At 45.1% G+C, this 18,206-nt stretch overlaps 1 protein-coding gene across 5 annotated transcripts in view; it reads right to left on the reverse strand.

Moving 5' to 3' along the window:
• Positions 1-18,067, reverse strand: part of ACER2 (alkaline ceramidase 2) — a 31,345-nt gene extending 13,278 nt beyond the window's left edge. The window contains exons 1-4 of one of the 5 annotated variants that reach the window (XM_072959346.1): positions 17,976-18,067; positions 16,472-16,623; positions 3,919-4,033; positions 3,032-3,173 (exon numbers count right to left, since the gene is read on the reverse strand). In XM_072959346.1, the coding sequence (XP_072815447.1) occupies positions 3,032-3,173; positions 3,919-3,994 (218 nt within the window). In that variant the 5' untranslated portion in view covers positions 3,995-4,033; positions 16,472-16,623; positions 17,976-18,067. Of the gene's footprint in view, positions 1-3,031; positions 3,174-3,918; positions 4,034-9,500; positions 9,577-9,765; positions 9,785-10,976; positions 11,245-13,515; positions 13,609-16,471; positions 16,624-17,975 lie in introns of those variants that run through there. The other 4 variants (XM_072959347.1, XM_072959350.1, XM_072959349.1 and 1 more) reach the window with 4 other exon arrangements.
• Between the last annotated feature and the right edge of the window lie 139 nt (positions 18,068-18,206).

The raw sequence follows: 18,206 nt of genomic DNA on the forward strand, positions 1-18,206 counted from the left end.
TCAAATCCATATTTGTCTGATCCAAAGTCACTTAGTCACCATATTCTACCCTCCCTTCTCCAGAAATCTCACACTGGAACTACTCCTAATATGTTTTTAGAAATACTCTGGCAAAGTCTAGATCTTACACACACACAGAAATCTTCACAATCTTGTAAGTCAGGCAGCTAAACCACATAGTCCCCAGTCTCCAGAAATCCTGCTTTTGACCTGAACTCCTCGGCCTGGCCCGCCATTCCACTGCAGAGCTGGCGCCTGCCCCCGCGTCCCTGGCGGGGAGGCCCACACAAAGGGGTCTGGCCTGCTTGCCTTGTTCTCCTCGTTACCGGAAAATTGAAAGCAGACAAATAGACTTGAAATCCTTATTTAGAGTGAGCGAGTTTTCCTGTAAGATGGACTTTTTCTTTCTTTGCTCATTAAGATCATCAATGTTCATTCTCTCCTTCAACATGTATGCATATCTCAGAAATGCCAGGCGGAAATCTCCACGTGCCGTTGGTAGTAACTACAGCTCCCTCGGACGGGGCGCCCCACCATGTGCTCAGTACTACAGGAAGTCCTCTGCAGGGTCAGCTCACAAGAACCTTGAGGTGAACACGATTATTACGCCTAATTCTACAGATAAGGAAATAGAAAGTTAAAGAGTCAAGACAGGGGCGAGGGTGGGTACGGCTCAGTGGTAGAGCGCATTAAAAACAAATAAACCTAATTACCTTCCCCCACCAAAAAAAGTCAAGACAAGTTATATAGTTAGTAAGCAGGGAAGCTAGGATTCAAACCCAGGTAGTCTCCAGAGCCAGGGATATGGACATATATGGTGTGCTCAGTGCCTCCAAAGGAATTCCCCCAAACTGAAGACAGGGGTCACATCTTCCCCAGAGAAATAAGTCCTAGGGGGTCACAGGCCTCCTTGCCTCACAGTGTGCTTCATTATTAAAGTTGGTGAGCTTTACTTACTACAGCACTGCCCCATTTTCTTCTCTCCTGCTCCCACCTTCAAGAAACAAGAAAAGAAAAAGATTCTCTACTAGGAACATATTGCAAACTGTCCCATGGAATTTCAAACCCAGGCCTCCGGAGTACCACAAACAAATAAACAAAACCCTTATTCCCACATCTTCAACTTCTCACTGAGATCCCAGGACTTGAACGATCAGATCTAAGAGCAAAGTGGTCCCTCAGGTCTCAACCTAATGTACTGTGCTCAGGGGGAGCATGGAGGTGGCCGGTGGGCACCTCCTGAGACCAAGGCAAAGGTAAGGGATGTCAAAAAGTCCCACCAGCAAAGCCACCTCGTGCCCCTGCCGAGTGGCATCCAATTCCACCGTTGCCCTCCCCAAGCCCCACCTCCCAAGGCTTTCTGGTCACCCCCCAGTCATTCTCCTGAAGCTGAACAAGGAAACGAGACCCAGCAGCACATTGGATGAGGCTACCTCGGGTCTCTAAAGTGTACGTCCTCCATTCTGGAGAAAGTCTCAGCACCAGGGAGACCACATTTCAGCTAAGCCCAGAAACACCTTCCTTTCACGTCTTGTAAACAGCGTGCACAGGCGCGCTCTCTCATTTTTTGATAAGCAACCTCCTTGAGGTGCTATCTGCTCAATGGCACACAGAGATAATACTACTTAATTCAAGTCCTGCCGCCCAGGCTGGAGACCGTAGAGCTAATCTAAATGGAAGTATGTTTTCTCCCTACCTCATTTAAAATTCTGGTGTTAAAAATCAACATGTGCTCTTTGTTTAAAAAAAAAAAACTGTATAACAGTACAGATTAAAGGTAAAAGTGAAAGTTCTGTCTCCACCCCAATTCCTAAGAATAGCCGGTGGTAGCAGGCGCTGTCCTCGTCCTCCCTGGCACTTCTGTGCGTGTACAAAGACATATACTCAAAAAGAGGCTAGTTCATTCATTCTAAAATAAGGGTGTTACACACACAGCTCTACAGTGTGCTGTTTGCAGCCAGTGTGTTTCATGGATGCTCCTCCACTTCCATCCAAGGAGAGCAGCCTCATCTTTAATAGCTGCCTGGCTCCTATTCCCATTCAGGGTACCAGGAAAACTGTTATGAAGTCTTTTATTTTTCCTAGTATAGCTCTTCCCTGGGCACACACAGCTTGCTTGATTGAATCCACATTTTTAGATTGCTTATCCATATATGGGTTTAAACAAAACACAGAGTGTACAGAGAACTGTGTGGGTGGTATGTTCTAGGAGCATTTCTCGTCTTTATAATGCTAACTCTCCTCTGTTACCTCAGTAATTAATAAACCTGCCTCAGGAAGACCTTCCCTGACCAAACTCTAAATCAGCATCCCAAGTCACCACTAGCCCCTTACCAGCTTCATTTTTCATCATGGCACTATCACACCCTAACGTTATCTGTTGATTCATAATTTCCCCAACTTCAGTGTAAGCCCATCGAGGGCAGAGACCTGGCTGTTTTGTTTACCTGCTATATCCTAGTGCCTAGAAAACTTCATAGTAAATCCTAAGTGTTCAAAAAAGAGTTGCTGGGTCAATAACCATATAAGCATAACACAATGGATATTAAAGTGCAGCCCTTCCTGAAATTCTGGGTTTCCAGCTCAGAGATGTGTGTGTGTGTAGCTCTCATCAGAAGCAAAAACGATGAAATTTGAAAACTGCAGTATCTACAGCTCCAAGAAACAATTCTTTAGTGTGGATTCTACTGGAAATGTATAAAACCGGCAGAGCTGGGCTAGACTTAAGGCAATGGTAGAGCAGAAAATCAAAGGTCTCTGAACTACCATTCAGTCCTTTCTCTTTCACTGAAAATCTTTCTAGTTTTGCTCATATCAAATAAGGGAGATATTTGACTTTTTGTCCCTAATGTCAGATAAATTCTTCCCCAAGCATAGTCAAATTACCTCTTTTATCAGTGGATATTAAACAAGTATATGAGAAGCTCATCACGAGTTTGGACTCAGTAGCGTGTGATTTTTACTTAATACATACGTCATAATAGTAGGTGCCAAACCTAGTAGTAAGTGCAAAAATGTAGTACGAGCTTACCTGTCGTTCCGAAAGATCTTTGGTAGATACCTTCTGGGGAACCACATGGCCAGAGCACACATCAGAACCCAAAGGATTGCAAGTTCATCAAGCATCTGACCCAGGAAACTAAGGGTTGCATGGAAGTAGACGGATCCAATTCCTAGAATCAATTACAACTAATAAGAAAGGTCACCGCGGAAGAACAGACCCGCAGACTCAGTACCCCGCTTAAGGACAGCCCTTCACCAACAGCTATCGCGGTCCCCAGATCGCTCCACCTCTCTGAACAAAGAGACTGAAGGAAGAAACACACACCACCTAGGCGTGCAGAATTCAAGTCTGGAAAGAGGGGTTCAGGGAGGGCCCAAACACCAGCACAGGAGAACGTGAACAATGCCACAGGTAAGCCCCCTCTGCCCGCGTCCACTGAGCCTTCGTGGGAACAGGCAGCAGAGGGAAGTCAACACTCACTGTGAAGAATTCCCAGTCTGCCTGTGGGAGGAAGTGAAAAGTATACAAGTATTTCCCAGAACAATGAAGGACCAAACATCTAGAATTGGGTTCTGTTTTTAGAATTTTAGTCCACTAGAAACCACAGTTTCATCAGAGTCCAATTGTTTCACATGACTTTTCTTCAGAAGTTCTCAGAAAATTGCACTGGCACGACACCAGGAGCTGTTACATAAACGAACTCTGAAATGCCGTTAAGTGATGATTACGGCCAACTTTGTTATGAGCCCATATTCAAAAGCGGTCCTCCTTTTGGCATCTAGCAAGCAACATAAAAGTTTGCTAAGACGTCAGAGTGACTTTGCTTTACAAAACGTAATGTTCAAAGGGGTCAGGAAGTGTGCGGAATCCCATTTCCTCCCTTTCAGCCCATGTTCGCAAATGCATCCACTTACCCACTACAACTAAAAGAGTCCAGATTAAGTAGATGCCACTGTTGAAGTATGTCGCATACTGACGAAACAAGCACATGCAGATGGGCGGTAAAATGAAAAACAAGGCGTTGCTGATCTGGGGGAGGAAATGTAAAACGAAAAGATGAATGTCAAATAAAAGGGCAAGAAATAAAGCAGCTTGTTCCCAGTATGTCCTGTGTAAATGGAGATGAATGTGGCCATACATCTTTTTTTTAACTGCAGATGTACAACCAGGCAAACTAACTTCTTTAATAACCATTGAGGGGGCTCCTTCCCACCTCTTTGGTCATGGGAGCAGCTTTTAAAATACTGCCTATGAAAGCCGCCCGGATTCCTCTCTTGATTCAAAGAAGCAATGACTTATTTTTTTTCTGCACAGATGAATTAATGAGCATACTAATTTACTTGTATAATCATTTTTAAAAATAAGGCCTGTACTAAATAATGGTTTAATAAAGAAAAGTTTCAGTGAGGAGGACTAGCCTCGGTCCAGCCCCCAGCACTTTCCCAGCAGCAAGGCCAGCCTCTTCCCCTGGGCCCACGTGAAGGCAGGACTCTTCCTCATCTCTCCCCGGGGTCACCCTTTCTCCACTTTCTCACTCTAATCAAGAACCTACTTTAAGGTAAAGAGCAAACCTGTAAGTTCCTTCCTACCAACTTTAAAATGATATCATTGTGGATTTGAGCCTGTTACCTCTTGACGGGGCCTATGAGCTACCGGTGACCCGGGGTGGGAGTTTGGATAAATTGCCTCAACTGTCCCAGGTGATATCCAGTCTCCAGTCTTGGAAATATGGCCAAGTCTCCTTTTTACCTGCCTCTCAATTAGTAAATGGATCAGGACAAGGGTCTACGCATTATCACAGCCCTTAACTTTCCATGGAATCATTTAAAGAATCAGATCTTTAAGAGTTAAAAATGAGAGACCTTAAAGACCATCCCTTGTTTCACAAGGGGATACAATTAAGGACCCAGACAGGCTCCCAGGCGGGCCAAGGTCAGAGAGGCAGTCACCCAGAGCTGGGGCTGGATGCTGGCCCTTCCACTGGCCCAAGCTGACTTTTTCCCTTCCAACCCACCCAGCCACATTCTGATCTCCTTGGCTTTATGCCTCACCTGGCTTTTAAAAATTCTGGAAAGCATCACACACTGTGCACCTATGACCTGTTATGTGATTTAAATATGGCTCTCCTTTTGTTAGACATAGACATAGAAGGAAGAAAAGGAAGTGAAGGGGGAGGAGAAGGATAAAAATGGAATTATTATACTACAGGTAACTTAAAACCTAATCTTCTTCTCCTTTCATACAGAGGTGTTCTTGTAAAAAAAAAAAAAAAAACATGTTACAAAGCTGAAGTCCCCTTTCTCTGCTCCTCCCTAAAAGCTCACCACTGTTCTCAGATTCAGTCCTCGTTTTCTTCGCATTTTTGTGACTACATATATATCACATACTGCAGCACTGTCATCCTGCAACTTCCTTTTCTCATTCAACAATGTGTCTTGCAAACCTTTTCCTCTTAGTTCATATAGATTTATCCTACTTGCTGTAAGTACTGCAGATGACAGCATTTTATTTAGCCCTTCCCCAGTGGAAGGCACATTGATTTACGGCCCCATCTACAATGCTGGGGATGTAATACATTCTGCTTTTTACCCCAGTACAGTTGCCCCTGGGTATCCGTGGGAGATTGGTTCCGGGGCCCCCTCGGATACCAAACTGCTGGATGCTCAAGTCCCTTATATAAAACAAGATAATATTTGCATGTAACATACACACATCTTCCCATATACTTTAATTCATCTCTAGTTTACTTATAATACCTAATACAATATAAACACTACATAAATAGTTCCCAGCATACAGCAATTCAAGCTTTCTGGAACTTTTGGGGGTTTTTTCCAAATATTTTCAACCCACAGTTGGTGGAATCTGCAGATACAGAAACATGGAATATGGAGGGCCAATTCGACGTTTACTGCCTCAGGTCCTCTCAGTGTCCCTTGCTTTGGCCAAGTGCATCTATCTATGGCCAACCTGCCCTCAAATGGCTCTTTTGATCTATGTTACCACTAGCAATGTACACATGAATCACTTTTAAATGTATTTACACACTCTTCACAAAATGTGAGGTGGTTTATTAACACCTGCAGTAAAATTATGATACTTCAAATATTAATGCACGTCTTTGGGAGTTCAATTTAGAAGCACCATTTTAACATACAGTCCCAGATAACACTGAAATCACAGTATTGCTTCTGCACAGTCCACCTACTCATGCCTGCTGGCCTCCACCATGCCTTTTAAAGACATCAATCCATGAAAAGGAAAAGACCAAATGAGAGGGAGATGCTCTCCAAGACAAAAAGAGGAAGGAACTCCTAAAGAAATAAGGAAAAGCAAACGACAGATTCAATGGCTCCGTTTCCACTGAGAAATGAAATTTCCCCTCAAAGTTGTGTGGGTCACTAAAGTTGAGCAGTTCAGCCAAGGGGTATTTTTTAAAGCCTATTGTGGGATTATCCTTTGGAGAACTGGTTTGTTTAATGCCTGCAGAACAGTTTTGTTGTTTTTTTTTTTTTAATGAAAAGGAAGGCAAAATTTTCAAATTTATCATTTCCTTAGAAAGTTCCTCATTCTATGAATTCCTACAAGACATCTGTGCCAAAATAACCTCACAAACACACTGCAGTCACATTCTGATGCATGTGAATGTGCACTTTCCCAGACAGAGGGTGAATAGTGACAAAGCAACTGGCTCTACGTTTTTCTGAACAGCAAGTTTACGAACAGCTTTAAGGGACGTTACACTGGCTGAGTAGAGGGTCTATGTATCTTAATTGTACCCAGATTCCTAACTATCCATTCCACTGCTCCCTTTCTGCCTCTGGGATGACTACTGTCCTGGTATGCCTGGCGCTGAGGCGGGTTCCCAGGACATGGAACTTACAGCTTGAAAAATGGCAAAGTCTCAGACAAACTCAGAAATCTTCCTGCAAAATTCCCCCACCCCACCCCACACAGTACACCAACCCCATGCAGAGTGCTAATAACACCTTGGTGACTTGTACACACCTCTACTATGGCCTTCACCACACAGCTGATTATTTGCAGGTCTGGTGTCTCTAATAAGGACAGTAGTTGCTCAGTAAATGGATGGATGGGCAGATAGATGGATAGAGAGATTGACAGATTGATAATGCTACCCTACAGAGAGTGGAATGTGGGCTTTGGCATACAAGAACTCTGCTTCCTTTATCTTGATGATTGGGGGCCGAGCTAACTGGGGGAGATGACAGATCATGGGCTGATTTTAGGCATATATTTTGCTTCGAGACTTTTTTCAGCATGAGTTGATTTCCTTCTGTCTACCTGAGTTCCCAGCAGAATTCCCACACGCCAAGCCCTGTGATTAAAAGGCAGACCCCTCTTCTCCAACGCTGCTAGGTCTGGGGTCTTTCTCTTTACTATGACTGGGCCTTAAAACTTAAAACATACAAAGGAACTGGATTCAATAAAATTTGTGTTTAGAAGAAACAGTACAAAATGTGCACAAGCAAAAGGCTGTGGAAGGGCAGGATGTGTTCTTGCAGGAGATATTTGAGACTGGCTGACATAAAGGACAATGACAAGATTTGAGGCAATGGAGATTTGCAGGGGTCAAAAGCAAAATGCTGTGTGCTCCCAAACATTGCCAGTGGGAACACAGATCAGGGTACACTCTCTGGGGGGGCATTTAGCAACAATTATCAGCCTTCAAAGTACATACTCCCCTTGACACAGCAATTCCCCATCTAGAATTTGTAGCACCTGGAAAAGCACATCCAGATGCCTATTTGAGGTATTCATTGCATCAGTGTTCAGAAACCAAAATGAAAACAATGAAGAAAACAGAAACTGGGGGGGAGGTGTAGAGAAGATATATATAGTTCAACTTCTAGAGCACATGCTTAGCATGCACAAGGTCCTGGATTCAAGCCCCAGTACGTCCTAAAGAAATAAACCTAATCACCCCCACCAAAAAAAATTTTAAAATAAAAAAAATTTTAATAATTTTAAAATTAAAAAATAATAATTCAATAAAATATATTTTAAAATAAAAATTAAAAAAAACTGCCCTAAATGTCCGCCAATAATGAACTGACTGGCTTAATAAATTATGGTCAATCCATTAAATGGAATACTGTATAGACACTGTAAAGAGGAAGATAATCCCATATTGGATCATATAGAATTATCTCCAAGACAAATTAGGTGAAAAAACCAAGGTGCAGAAGAGTTTCTGTAGTATGATCTCAATTGGGTTGAAAAAAACAATTGGGTTGTGGTGTGGATATACACTATGCATACTTATTTTATATATTCACCCAAATACATGTGTTTTTTACATGCCAGGAAAATGTCTGAAAAGAAGAAAGGGTATTTCTCACTTTATAACTTGCATACTCTGATATATATATATATATTTTTTTTTCCTACCATGATCATGTTGTTAATTCCAGTAAACAACAACAGCAAAAAAAAAACCAAAAAACTTTTTTCCCATCTCAAACACCATGATTAGCCTAGAGATCAAATGTCCCCATGCAGGAGTTCTAAGTCAAAGAATGACTGAAAAATACCGGCACTCTGCCAAACAAATAAATATAAGGTAGCTACAGTGGCACTTGCATCTTCAAGAGTAGTCTCCTAGTAGTCAAATGGACTGTCCAAGTTCTAACTCTAGTTCCGCCATTTCCTTGACCTCAGCAAGTTGCAAAAATCTGTCTAGGCCCCAATTTCTTCCTTTATTAAATGGATGTAATGAATAGCACCCACTGCGAAGGGTGACAGAGTACCCGGCAGAGCATCTTCACACGGCACACAGTTACTGGGAGCCAATAGCAGCTGAAGTTGTAGCAGAGATGTGCTACCCACAAGACCCATTAAGAAGGTTCTGCCGCCTCCTCCCAGTCTTCTCCTGATTTTCCATCTTCAATCCCTTAAACTTTTTTCCTCAAAATTAGTAGTCATCATTATTTTCTTATAAAAAGGATAATTAGACCTGCCGCTTTACTATGAACATTTAGTGAGACCGTTATACCAAGTAATAGTTTACTGTCCTCCTCAATATGGAAGCCTGGGGGTTTGTCCTGATAAGCATTAGAAGATAACCAGGACTTGGGAAGATGAGGAGGAAATGGTTTTTGCTAAACTCTTTGGACCTACACCAACAAAGTTTGGTGGCCAACGACTTCTCTGAGACCCTTAATCTCTCCACTTCACTAAAGCAAATTCTGCGGTTTACAATTATGACAAAGAATAAGGTTTGTCAGGCCGACCAGCTGGGCTCATCAGCCACAGATGCTGCAGATGAAGACCAACAGTTCACTTCTAAAAAAGATTTTGGCACTCACTTCGTAACAGCTCCAATGGGATTACACTAAATGTAAAGACAAAGTAAGTTCCTCCCGCTCACCCAGCACTCTGGGGCTTTTCAAAGCAGGCTCAGAGCAGCCATACGCTGTTCTTGGCCAAATAACCAGGACTGATTCTGCTGGCCTCAGACTCCACAGAAAATTACCTTGCTGGGTATGTGAGAACCTGTCCCCAAGCTGTCATTTCTTCCACTCTGGTGAAATCTTCAGTAGTATTCTCCACTTACAAATGGAGAAACAGTGTCAAAAACACTCAGCCCTGCTCCAGCCCATCCTCTGTGGGCACCTGCCTATACTTTGTTCGCGTGCTCTGAAACAGGTTGTACAATAGGTGAAGGGTGGCCACCTCCACTAACTGTCCGTCCTGGCATCTAGAGAGAGCAGAGGCCTGGGTTTCCTTGAGGAACTAACCTGGTCGTAAAAAAAGAAGCAGGAGTGTTTGCTTGGGAGGGCAACCACGAATTTTAGCACCGTGGGGAGGGAGAGTGCAGAACTCTGGATTGTGGCCCTAGTCAGGACAGAAATGTGAGCATGGCGGCTCAGCTCAGTTTCCCCATCGATGAATAGAAGGACGAGGACTAGCTCATCAGAGATTTCTCTAGGCAGTAAGCTCCTGACTCATACCAAGGACATTATCTCCAGCAAACTGAAGGGGAAAATCCCAAAGAACAACCTCAAATTCACAGTGACTCTTAAACCAGGAGTTCCTGTTTGCCTCGGGAGGGCAGTGAAAAGATAAGCCACAGAAATGACCGTGCAAAGTCTTACATTTGGTACCAGAATCCTGAGGTATGGTCATAGCAAAACAAAGAGGTATTTCCTTCCCAACTGCAAGCTCTCCCTCCCACAAAGACTGAAAGCCCACAGGATTCTGCACTCGGAAAGTTTCCACTTGCCACATCTATGACTGAGACTGAGACTTCTGCCGGTTCAGAAAATACGCACACAATCACTCCCAAATTTCCCTTTACTTTCCAGGCTGAATAACTGGAGAGCGCACAAGCCTGGGGGAGCTGAATCTGGGGCTGGTCTGAGACTGGGTACTAACGGCAAGGAAATAAAAATTAGGAATAATTAACTTGATTCTGCCCCAAATTAACTCGACCCATTTTGGGTGTATGCGTGGTGCGGCGCAAGTCAGCATGGTCCCAGTGGGCCAGGCCCCTGCGGGCTGGGAGGTCTCCCCCTTTCCCTGGACTCCTAGAGCAGGTACTTAGGGCAAAAACGCACAATGCGACCCAAGTGCGTCACGCCACAGAGATCCTACGGGAGGAAGGGAATAGTCGCCGCAGGTTCACCGCCCCCAGCTGACCCAAACTGGAAGACTGTGCTGACACGGAGCACTGGCTCCAGGACGCATGGGGACCAAACAAGACAATAGAGCCATCAGGAAGAAATGACCAGAGGTGGAGGATGAGCCCAGATGTCGGGGATAGGGAAAGGAGAGGACAGATGGAGAACTGGAAGGCGCGCAGGGCAGGGGGCGTGGATCAACTCTGGCCCTGGAGCGAAAACGCCTCAGATACTCTCAGAGACCTAAGTCCAGGCTCCCGGGGCGGCAGCGCTTGGGAACAGCCCCCTCCCGCCAGCCCAGCTGCGACCCCGACTCCCGCGCCCCGCACCGTGTTGTAGAACTCGGCGATGGCAGGCACGATGGTGTAGTTGTCCTCGCACCAGTCCACCTCCGAGCTGCCAGCCCGCAGCTGGTCCCACCAGTGCGGGGCACTCATGGCCGCTCTGGAGCATTGGAGCAGCTGCTCCTGCAGAGAGGAGGCCAGAGCTGCTGCTGGGAACCAACGGAGGTTGTAGCGGCGGCGGCAGCTTTATGCACCACGGGACAGCCGCCGGATGTGGCGCCTCTTCGGCCGGCCTCTCGGGGCTCTACTCCGCCTGTAGGACGTGACTCACTCGCAGACCCCTCCCTCGGCTCCGCCTCCTGGGGGAGCCCGCGGACTGAGAGCGGGCCACGCCCACCCCGGAGGCCGGATGAGCCGGGGGAGGGGGCCCGGGGGAGGGGGACCTGGGGAGGTGAGGACCGGTCCCCACACCTCTAGATGTGCCTGCTCCCAGCAGGTGGCAAAGGCCGTGACGGTTGCCCACGTCTGCCCTCGCCCACCCTCGGGCTCAGACTTGCAGGTGTCCTCCATCCCCACTGTGCAAAGAGCACCTGAGCCATCCCGGGCAAAAATTAAAAATAAGGAGAAACCCAAGAGGACCCGGGCCTCTATGGAATCTTGGGAATTTGCACGGACTTCCCTGCACGACACCTGGGACGCCGGCACTCACACCAGAGAAAAGCCCGCAGTCCTTCCGAAGCCACTAAGTGCTTGCTTGGTGCTGTGCGCTGGGGCAGGAAGACCTTAGGGGCTGGAGCCCCTCCCACGCAGCCACTGCCGCCCACTCCCAGGTAGAGCACTTCTGCAATTTTGAGTATTTTCCTGCTCTTGGCCGCTTGGACTCCAGCGTTAGAATTTAATCTAGTCTTCAATTACACATAGGGTCAAACTTCAGCCATCCCGACCTCCACCTCCAGAACATCCCAGGTACAAGAGATGATGACACATAGTCGCACTATGTGCCAGGCCCTGTTTGAACACCCCCTTCGTGCTCCCAGAGGGGGTCCTGTGAAGTGGCTTCTATCAGAAATGCCACTCTAGCCAGTAAGTGGCAGAGATAGAAACCAAATTCGGGATGATCTCAGATCTGCTCATAACTACTTTGCTTTTGCTGCTATAACTATTCTGGAGTTTCTAAATCAAAGTTAATCTGGTCCCAGCCATTCCTAGAGAAAGAAAAAGCCAAACTTTTTGTTGGGTGGTGGCTCAGGCCCTTCTTCCTAGGACAGTTCTAGGATTCCAGGTCAAGGTGTCATGGCAGAAGAGGCCCTGGTCAGGTGACGGTCACTAGGATCTCCTTGCTCCAGCCTGCTTGGTACCCTGAAGGCCAGCGCCTCCTCAAAGGCCGCCCTCTTTTAGGCTTGACTGTCCAGTGGGGCCCTAGCTGGAGCTCCAGTGCCTTATGCCCCCAGTGTCCATTTTCCACAGACATGTGCACAGCCATTTGCTTGTCTTTCCAGATCTATCACTGGCAAAAACTGCAAGGCCCAGCTTCTCTCCTAATCTCCAGGAAATCCAACTTTCTTTCTGGGGAGCCAAACCACATTCTTTCTTTCAACTTTGTCCCAAGTCCTATCCTGTCGTCCTCCTAGACAGCCAGCTCCACTGTGTCCTAAAAATCCAGGACAGAGTGACCTTCTCCTAAGGTCAGAATTACCCAGAGCCATAGGATACCCAGCATGTACTGGCCACTTAAGAAGGAGGAAAATACTTCCTACAGACAAAAAAGAAAAACACATCAGTTCATTTCTCAGTGTGTCACAGAGCTGCACCAACTGACAGTGGTTTTCCATGTTGTCAAGATTTTACTCCTTCCAGTATTTTAGGTGAAAATATGTTCATATTAACTCTAATGATGTAAAACACACCATCATTTCATGTTTGTGGCTTTCAAAGTGTAGGCCCCCTTTCAGGGGACTCAAAGGTCAAAGCTCTTTTCCTGTTAACACTGTGACATTACCTGCCTCAGTCTCTTACCAGTGTACCCTGAAGTTTTTCTGAGGCTACATGCAGTGCTATGTCATTATCTCTCTGGCAGTTAATGGAGTGTGTGCCATTATGTTAATGTTGAAATGGCTTTCTTTGTTATTAAAATCTGTGTGTAAATTTCTAATATGGTAAATATTGATATTACTACATAAACAAAAGTTCTTTATATTCCTCAATAATTAAGAGTAATTAAGTCCTCAAATCAAAAAGGTGAGAGCTGATACTCCCAATTAAATTATTTGTAAATGCTTCTTTATCATCTAGAATTTTAAAATATTCATTGAATGACAGCTTTTAAACTTACATTGTTATTATACATCATTGTGCACACATAAAAAGGAAAATATACACAAAATAAATTCATTGAGAAATTTGTATAATTTCTTTACTCAGAATCTCTATTCTTCTGAATCATGTTTTTGACTCAAAATTATTGATGTCCTTAATTACCAGGTGCTGGTGAGCAGCATTTCTTAAAAGTACTTCACTATTGTTTGCTTTTAAGCCACTAATACCTTGTGGATGCATTTTGATGCTGACACGTTCTTGATCTTACCTGAAGGTGCCAACAGAAGGTTTTGAAACAACAGGCAGCATGTTTCTTTTCCAGACGGTCCTTATGATTTTTTTGCTGGAAACATGGAGATTACAGTTGCCAAGTCATCCCACTAGGAATAACCACTGAGTTTGTGCATGTTCAGGCAGTGACAAAATATCTCAGCCGCCACCTGGCCAACCATAATTATAAAATGCCATTCATTGTAAGATGCACCTGAATTTAAGAGATGTTACAGTGCAAAACAATGTGAATTTTAGTACCAATGAAATTTGGAATTCACTGAATATAATTCATTCCTCTCTCCAAGTCCTGCTAAGGAAATGATAGGGAATTCTCTTCCCCAACAGGAACTCTTACTGTCTATGACAGATCTGCTTCAAAATCAAAGCTGACCACTTGGGTTCTGTCTAGTTACAATTGCATAGAGACAGTGCTCAAGCCAAAAGCCACTGGTGAGTGCTTTAAAGGATGCAAGTGACATTGCTCCAGATACGCCTCTGTTGGTCTTCTTGCAACTGTGTTAACCTTCTGATGTTTTCATCCACTCTCTTCATTGCTAACATTTTTTCAATGAATATAATCTTAGTAATTTAACTTCACAACCTATCATTAGATAATTAATGTTGAAATGGCTTTATATTAGTAGTGTGTTGCCTTAGCAATTACTGTTAATGGTTTAATAAAAAATCTGATATCTGGAGTAAACAGCTTGGGGAGAGTGGAGTTAAGTGGGGAGCAGGGTGTGACAGCAGGAAACAGAACTGCTGATTCTGATGAGTTTGCTTGTGGTGCCTTTGGTCTAAATATGAGTCAGTGATACAGATCTAGGAAAGAGCAGGTTTTGGAGAACCACCCTCCCTTGCAGGGAAGTCAGGCTGCCAGCATCCTCTATTTTTACAGAATATATAACTATGGGTGTTTTTGGTCTAAGTAAATATAATATCCAGTTCAACTGGTTACACAAGTGGGAATCACCAAGTCACAAAGTCTGTCTTGGGGAAAAAAATGCAAACACTCATGTAAGTGAAGCAAGAAGTGTCTGAGCAAAGATGAAATATTCTGTCTTTTCCTGTTTGGCCAGAGTTTTTCATCACTGGTCTTGCTTGAGGCTTACTGTTCAGGCCAGTGATTCTCAAGTTTGTTTCCACATTGGTAGCATCAGAACCATATAGCAACTTGTTAGAATGCACATTTCTAGGTCCATACCCCGCACCTAGTGAGTCAGAAAGTCTGGGGACGGAGTCCCTGCTTACCAAGCTCTCTAGCTGATTCTGCCCTCGCGCTCAAGTCTGAGAATCAACACTTAGCCAATGTGCGGCGAGGCAAAGCCTCACTCTGTGCTTATACACTCTTTGACTATACACTTGGCTTGGATTTGGTTTTCCAGGGAAGCAAAGACCACTGCTGCCCCCAAGGGAAACAGGAAGAAAAGAGCAAGAAATCATCCTTTCATCAGGCTCTTTACCAGCAAACTGGGCTCAGAGTCCGACCCCTCTCCAGCTAGGAGAGGGGGAAACAAGAGAAGCCACCAAAGGTGGTGGTGGTGGGTTTTTTTAAATCTAAGACAAAAAGTCTCCAGGCTCAGAGCTGTGGGAGAGGGTGGCCAGAAGCAGGGCCTCGCCAGGGAAACACGACTGCAGCCACTCCAAGAAACAGGCCCCCATTTGCTGCTTGGGTGCTCTCCTGTTGTTGGCTGACATCTGTCAGAGGCCACTTCCTGCCGTTGTCACTAGGTCTCTCCTCAGAAGTGCCTCTCTCCTTTCTCTAATGTGCACTGGAAAAACCACATGCAATGTTAGGACTGGGTGTATAACAGAAGTAAGTCGATTCTGATTTGGAAGTCTGAGGCTTTGCCCATGCCTGAAGTGTGTGTTAACTCGTGTTTTGACCGCCACTTCTGGAGACAGAATCTGTTCCTTTGTTAGATCACTGTAGCTGGCAAATGTGTAGCAGCAATTCTGAGCACCTGCTTTGTGCCAGGCTCTATATTAAGTGCTGAGTAATATGAGACAAAATCTTGCTCTTGGTCTTGTGGAGCTTAGACGAGCAGAGGCACTCAGGCCATGGGAACACAACACGATACTTGCTAAAATGGAGGTGCATACGTGAAATGTGGAAGCAGACGGGTTGGGGGGGCCAACTCTGCAAAGGAGGCGGCCTCTGTATTGGGATGTGCAAGGTGTAGAGGATTTCACGAGGCAGAGCACTGTAGGGAGAATACTGTCAAAGGAACTGTATCTGCAAAAGGATGGAGGTCCGAGAAAGCATAATAACTCAGGAAACTTCAATACTATGTTTCAGCTGGAAAAATGGCAGAAGAGGAGGCTGAATTAAAGGACTAATAGACAGTGTGAAAAGAGTAGGTCTTTAGGAAGGAAACCTCAATGGCTGAAGAATAAAATAGACATCAGAAACTATTAATAATGTCTCTCAGTAATCTAGGTGCGGGATGACATGGGCATGACTAAGACATGCATTCACTCTTTTACATTGTTTATACAACTACTGAATTAGCTCTGTGCCCTAGATGCTTTTCCAGGTGCCAAGGATACAGTGGTGGGCAAAGCAGATGCTACCTCTGCCCTCACAGAGCTTGCAGTCTGGGGGGAAGTCAGACATTAAATGTTGCATAAGTAACTCATTATAGCTTTGCCACATGCTATGAAAAAGTACAAGTCCCATGACAGCAGAGGGCAGTGGGTGGGATCTTGTCTGAAGGCAGCAGAGAAAATCCTTCCACAAGGAAGTGAATTCTAAGCTGAGAGAAGTGAAGGTTGAGGCAGAGGAGGGTAAAAGGAATTGAAACAAAGGATGTGACTGAGATACAACAGTTGTGATAGATTGCACTATTGATTCCAGATACTTGACACACTCTGCCAACCGACGGACATGGGACCTGACCTTGTCATTGGCTATAGCAAATGGAATATGCATGGAATTGATTTGCCCATACCTGAACAGAGGCTTTGAAAGCAATTCCAGATCCTGTCTCTCCTCGTTTCTGTTTGCCATACGCCGAATGGGGACTGCCTCTTCAGGCTGGATCCCAGAATGAAGACACAGAGAGCAGAACAGAGCTGGCGTCAACCCACAGCCAACTCATAACTTGAGCAAAAAAAGAAAACAAACTGTGTGTTGTCAACCACTGAAATTAGGGGGGATTGTTTCTTAGCATAACCTCATGAAGGCTGACAAATACAGAAGGAGAATTAATAAAGCTCAACTACTGATGAGAGGCAGGCCATGAAAGAGTGGGAAAAAATAGAAGACAACTTCAAATAGCGTAGCCTGAGTGATCAGAAGGTTGCTATGTTGCTAACCCAAAAGGAGGGAAGATAGTGATTTAGGCTTTGATGTGTTGAATCAAAAGGATAGGCTGAACATCTGGGAAGATAGATTCTTGCCAGACCAAAGCCAAAAATAAAAGGGACATTATTGTTTGGACATACATACAGACAAAATGTAATATCCGAGATTTGCTTTGAGTTTGTGGGGAACAGTGTTGGTTTGGTGGTTTAGATGGAACACCACCAGGTTTAAGTGGATTGTTGAAACTGGCTGATAGACACGTAAAACTAGTCTCTCTACTTTGTATGTATTTAAAATTTTCCATAATAAGTTTTTTAAAAAATTAAAGCAAAGGGCTTCAGTCAATAGTGTCTGCATAAGAACCCATGTAGCCGACAGCACCAGAAAGGCAGGTCGGGGAGCGAGTGCTGGGGGCTCGGCCTTTAAAGCAGCCGTTCTAGTCGAACCTGTGGTTGTTACCTGTCCCCTTCATTCCAAAGGGCACAGATTTAGCAGGTAGGTTACCCTCACCTGAGGAAGCAAATGGAAATGGCTTGAGAGGGCCCCCACCCCGCCAAGGCCTGTGCGTGAGAAGGCCCTTCCACCAGGGGAGGCTTTGGTCAACAACTGACTGCCAGCAGCCTGGGTAAGGATCTGGTGGTGCTGCAGCCACAGACTCCTTGGAACCAGGAAGCTCGAAAGGTCAGGGATTGGTCAGTGCCACGCCTCACAATCCAGGGGGCCCCTTGGGGCTGGGCTCTGTGGCTACTGACATGGGGCCATGAGGGAGTCTCTGGAATGCCAGAGACGTTATACCCACTCACAATGGCCTATACACTTCATCCTTCCTTCACTCTGTCTTATCAGCCTTTCAAAGACCAAGAAACACTTTGGGGAAATGGAGGCGACAGGAGTCAAGGGGGGAGAGACCAGGCTGGGGTAAAATGTGAGTAAGGGACAGATGAAATTTATTTGGCAGAGAAAAAAGATCGGGCAGGAGCTTGAAGAAGGATTATAGGGGATGGTCCTCTAGTATACAAGGGCCTTGAGCAAATTTAAATGCCCAAGCAGAGAAACAGATTGAAAATGTAAATTAAAAAAAAGGTAATTAATGAAACTAGATCCTGAAGGAGATGGAAAGAGGTGGGATTGAGAACTCAAGATCTTACAATTGGCCTGGAGAGAAGAGACAGCATGGAATAGACAAGCGTTGTTTTGTCCCAGAATATCCTCCTTTTCCGAGACTTTTTGCCTCTCCAGTGAGGACTGCCCACCTCCTGCCCCCAACTCCATTCAGATGGCTACCATAGGAACAGCCACGGTGATACACTGTGACCCGACTCCACGGCCGGAGTTCATTGGTCCAGGAGTAGGTCTTGACCCAAGCTGGCTAATCAGAA

This window comes from Vicugna pacos, chromosome 4 (genome assembly GCF_048564905.1).
Source record: "Vicugna pacos chromosome 4, VicPac4, whole genome shotgun sequence".
Classification (NCBI taxonomy): domain Eukaryota; kingdom Metazoa; phylum Chordata; class Mammalia; order Artiodactyla; family Camelidae; genus Vicugna; species Vicugna pacos.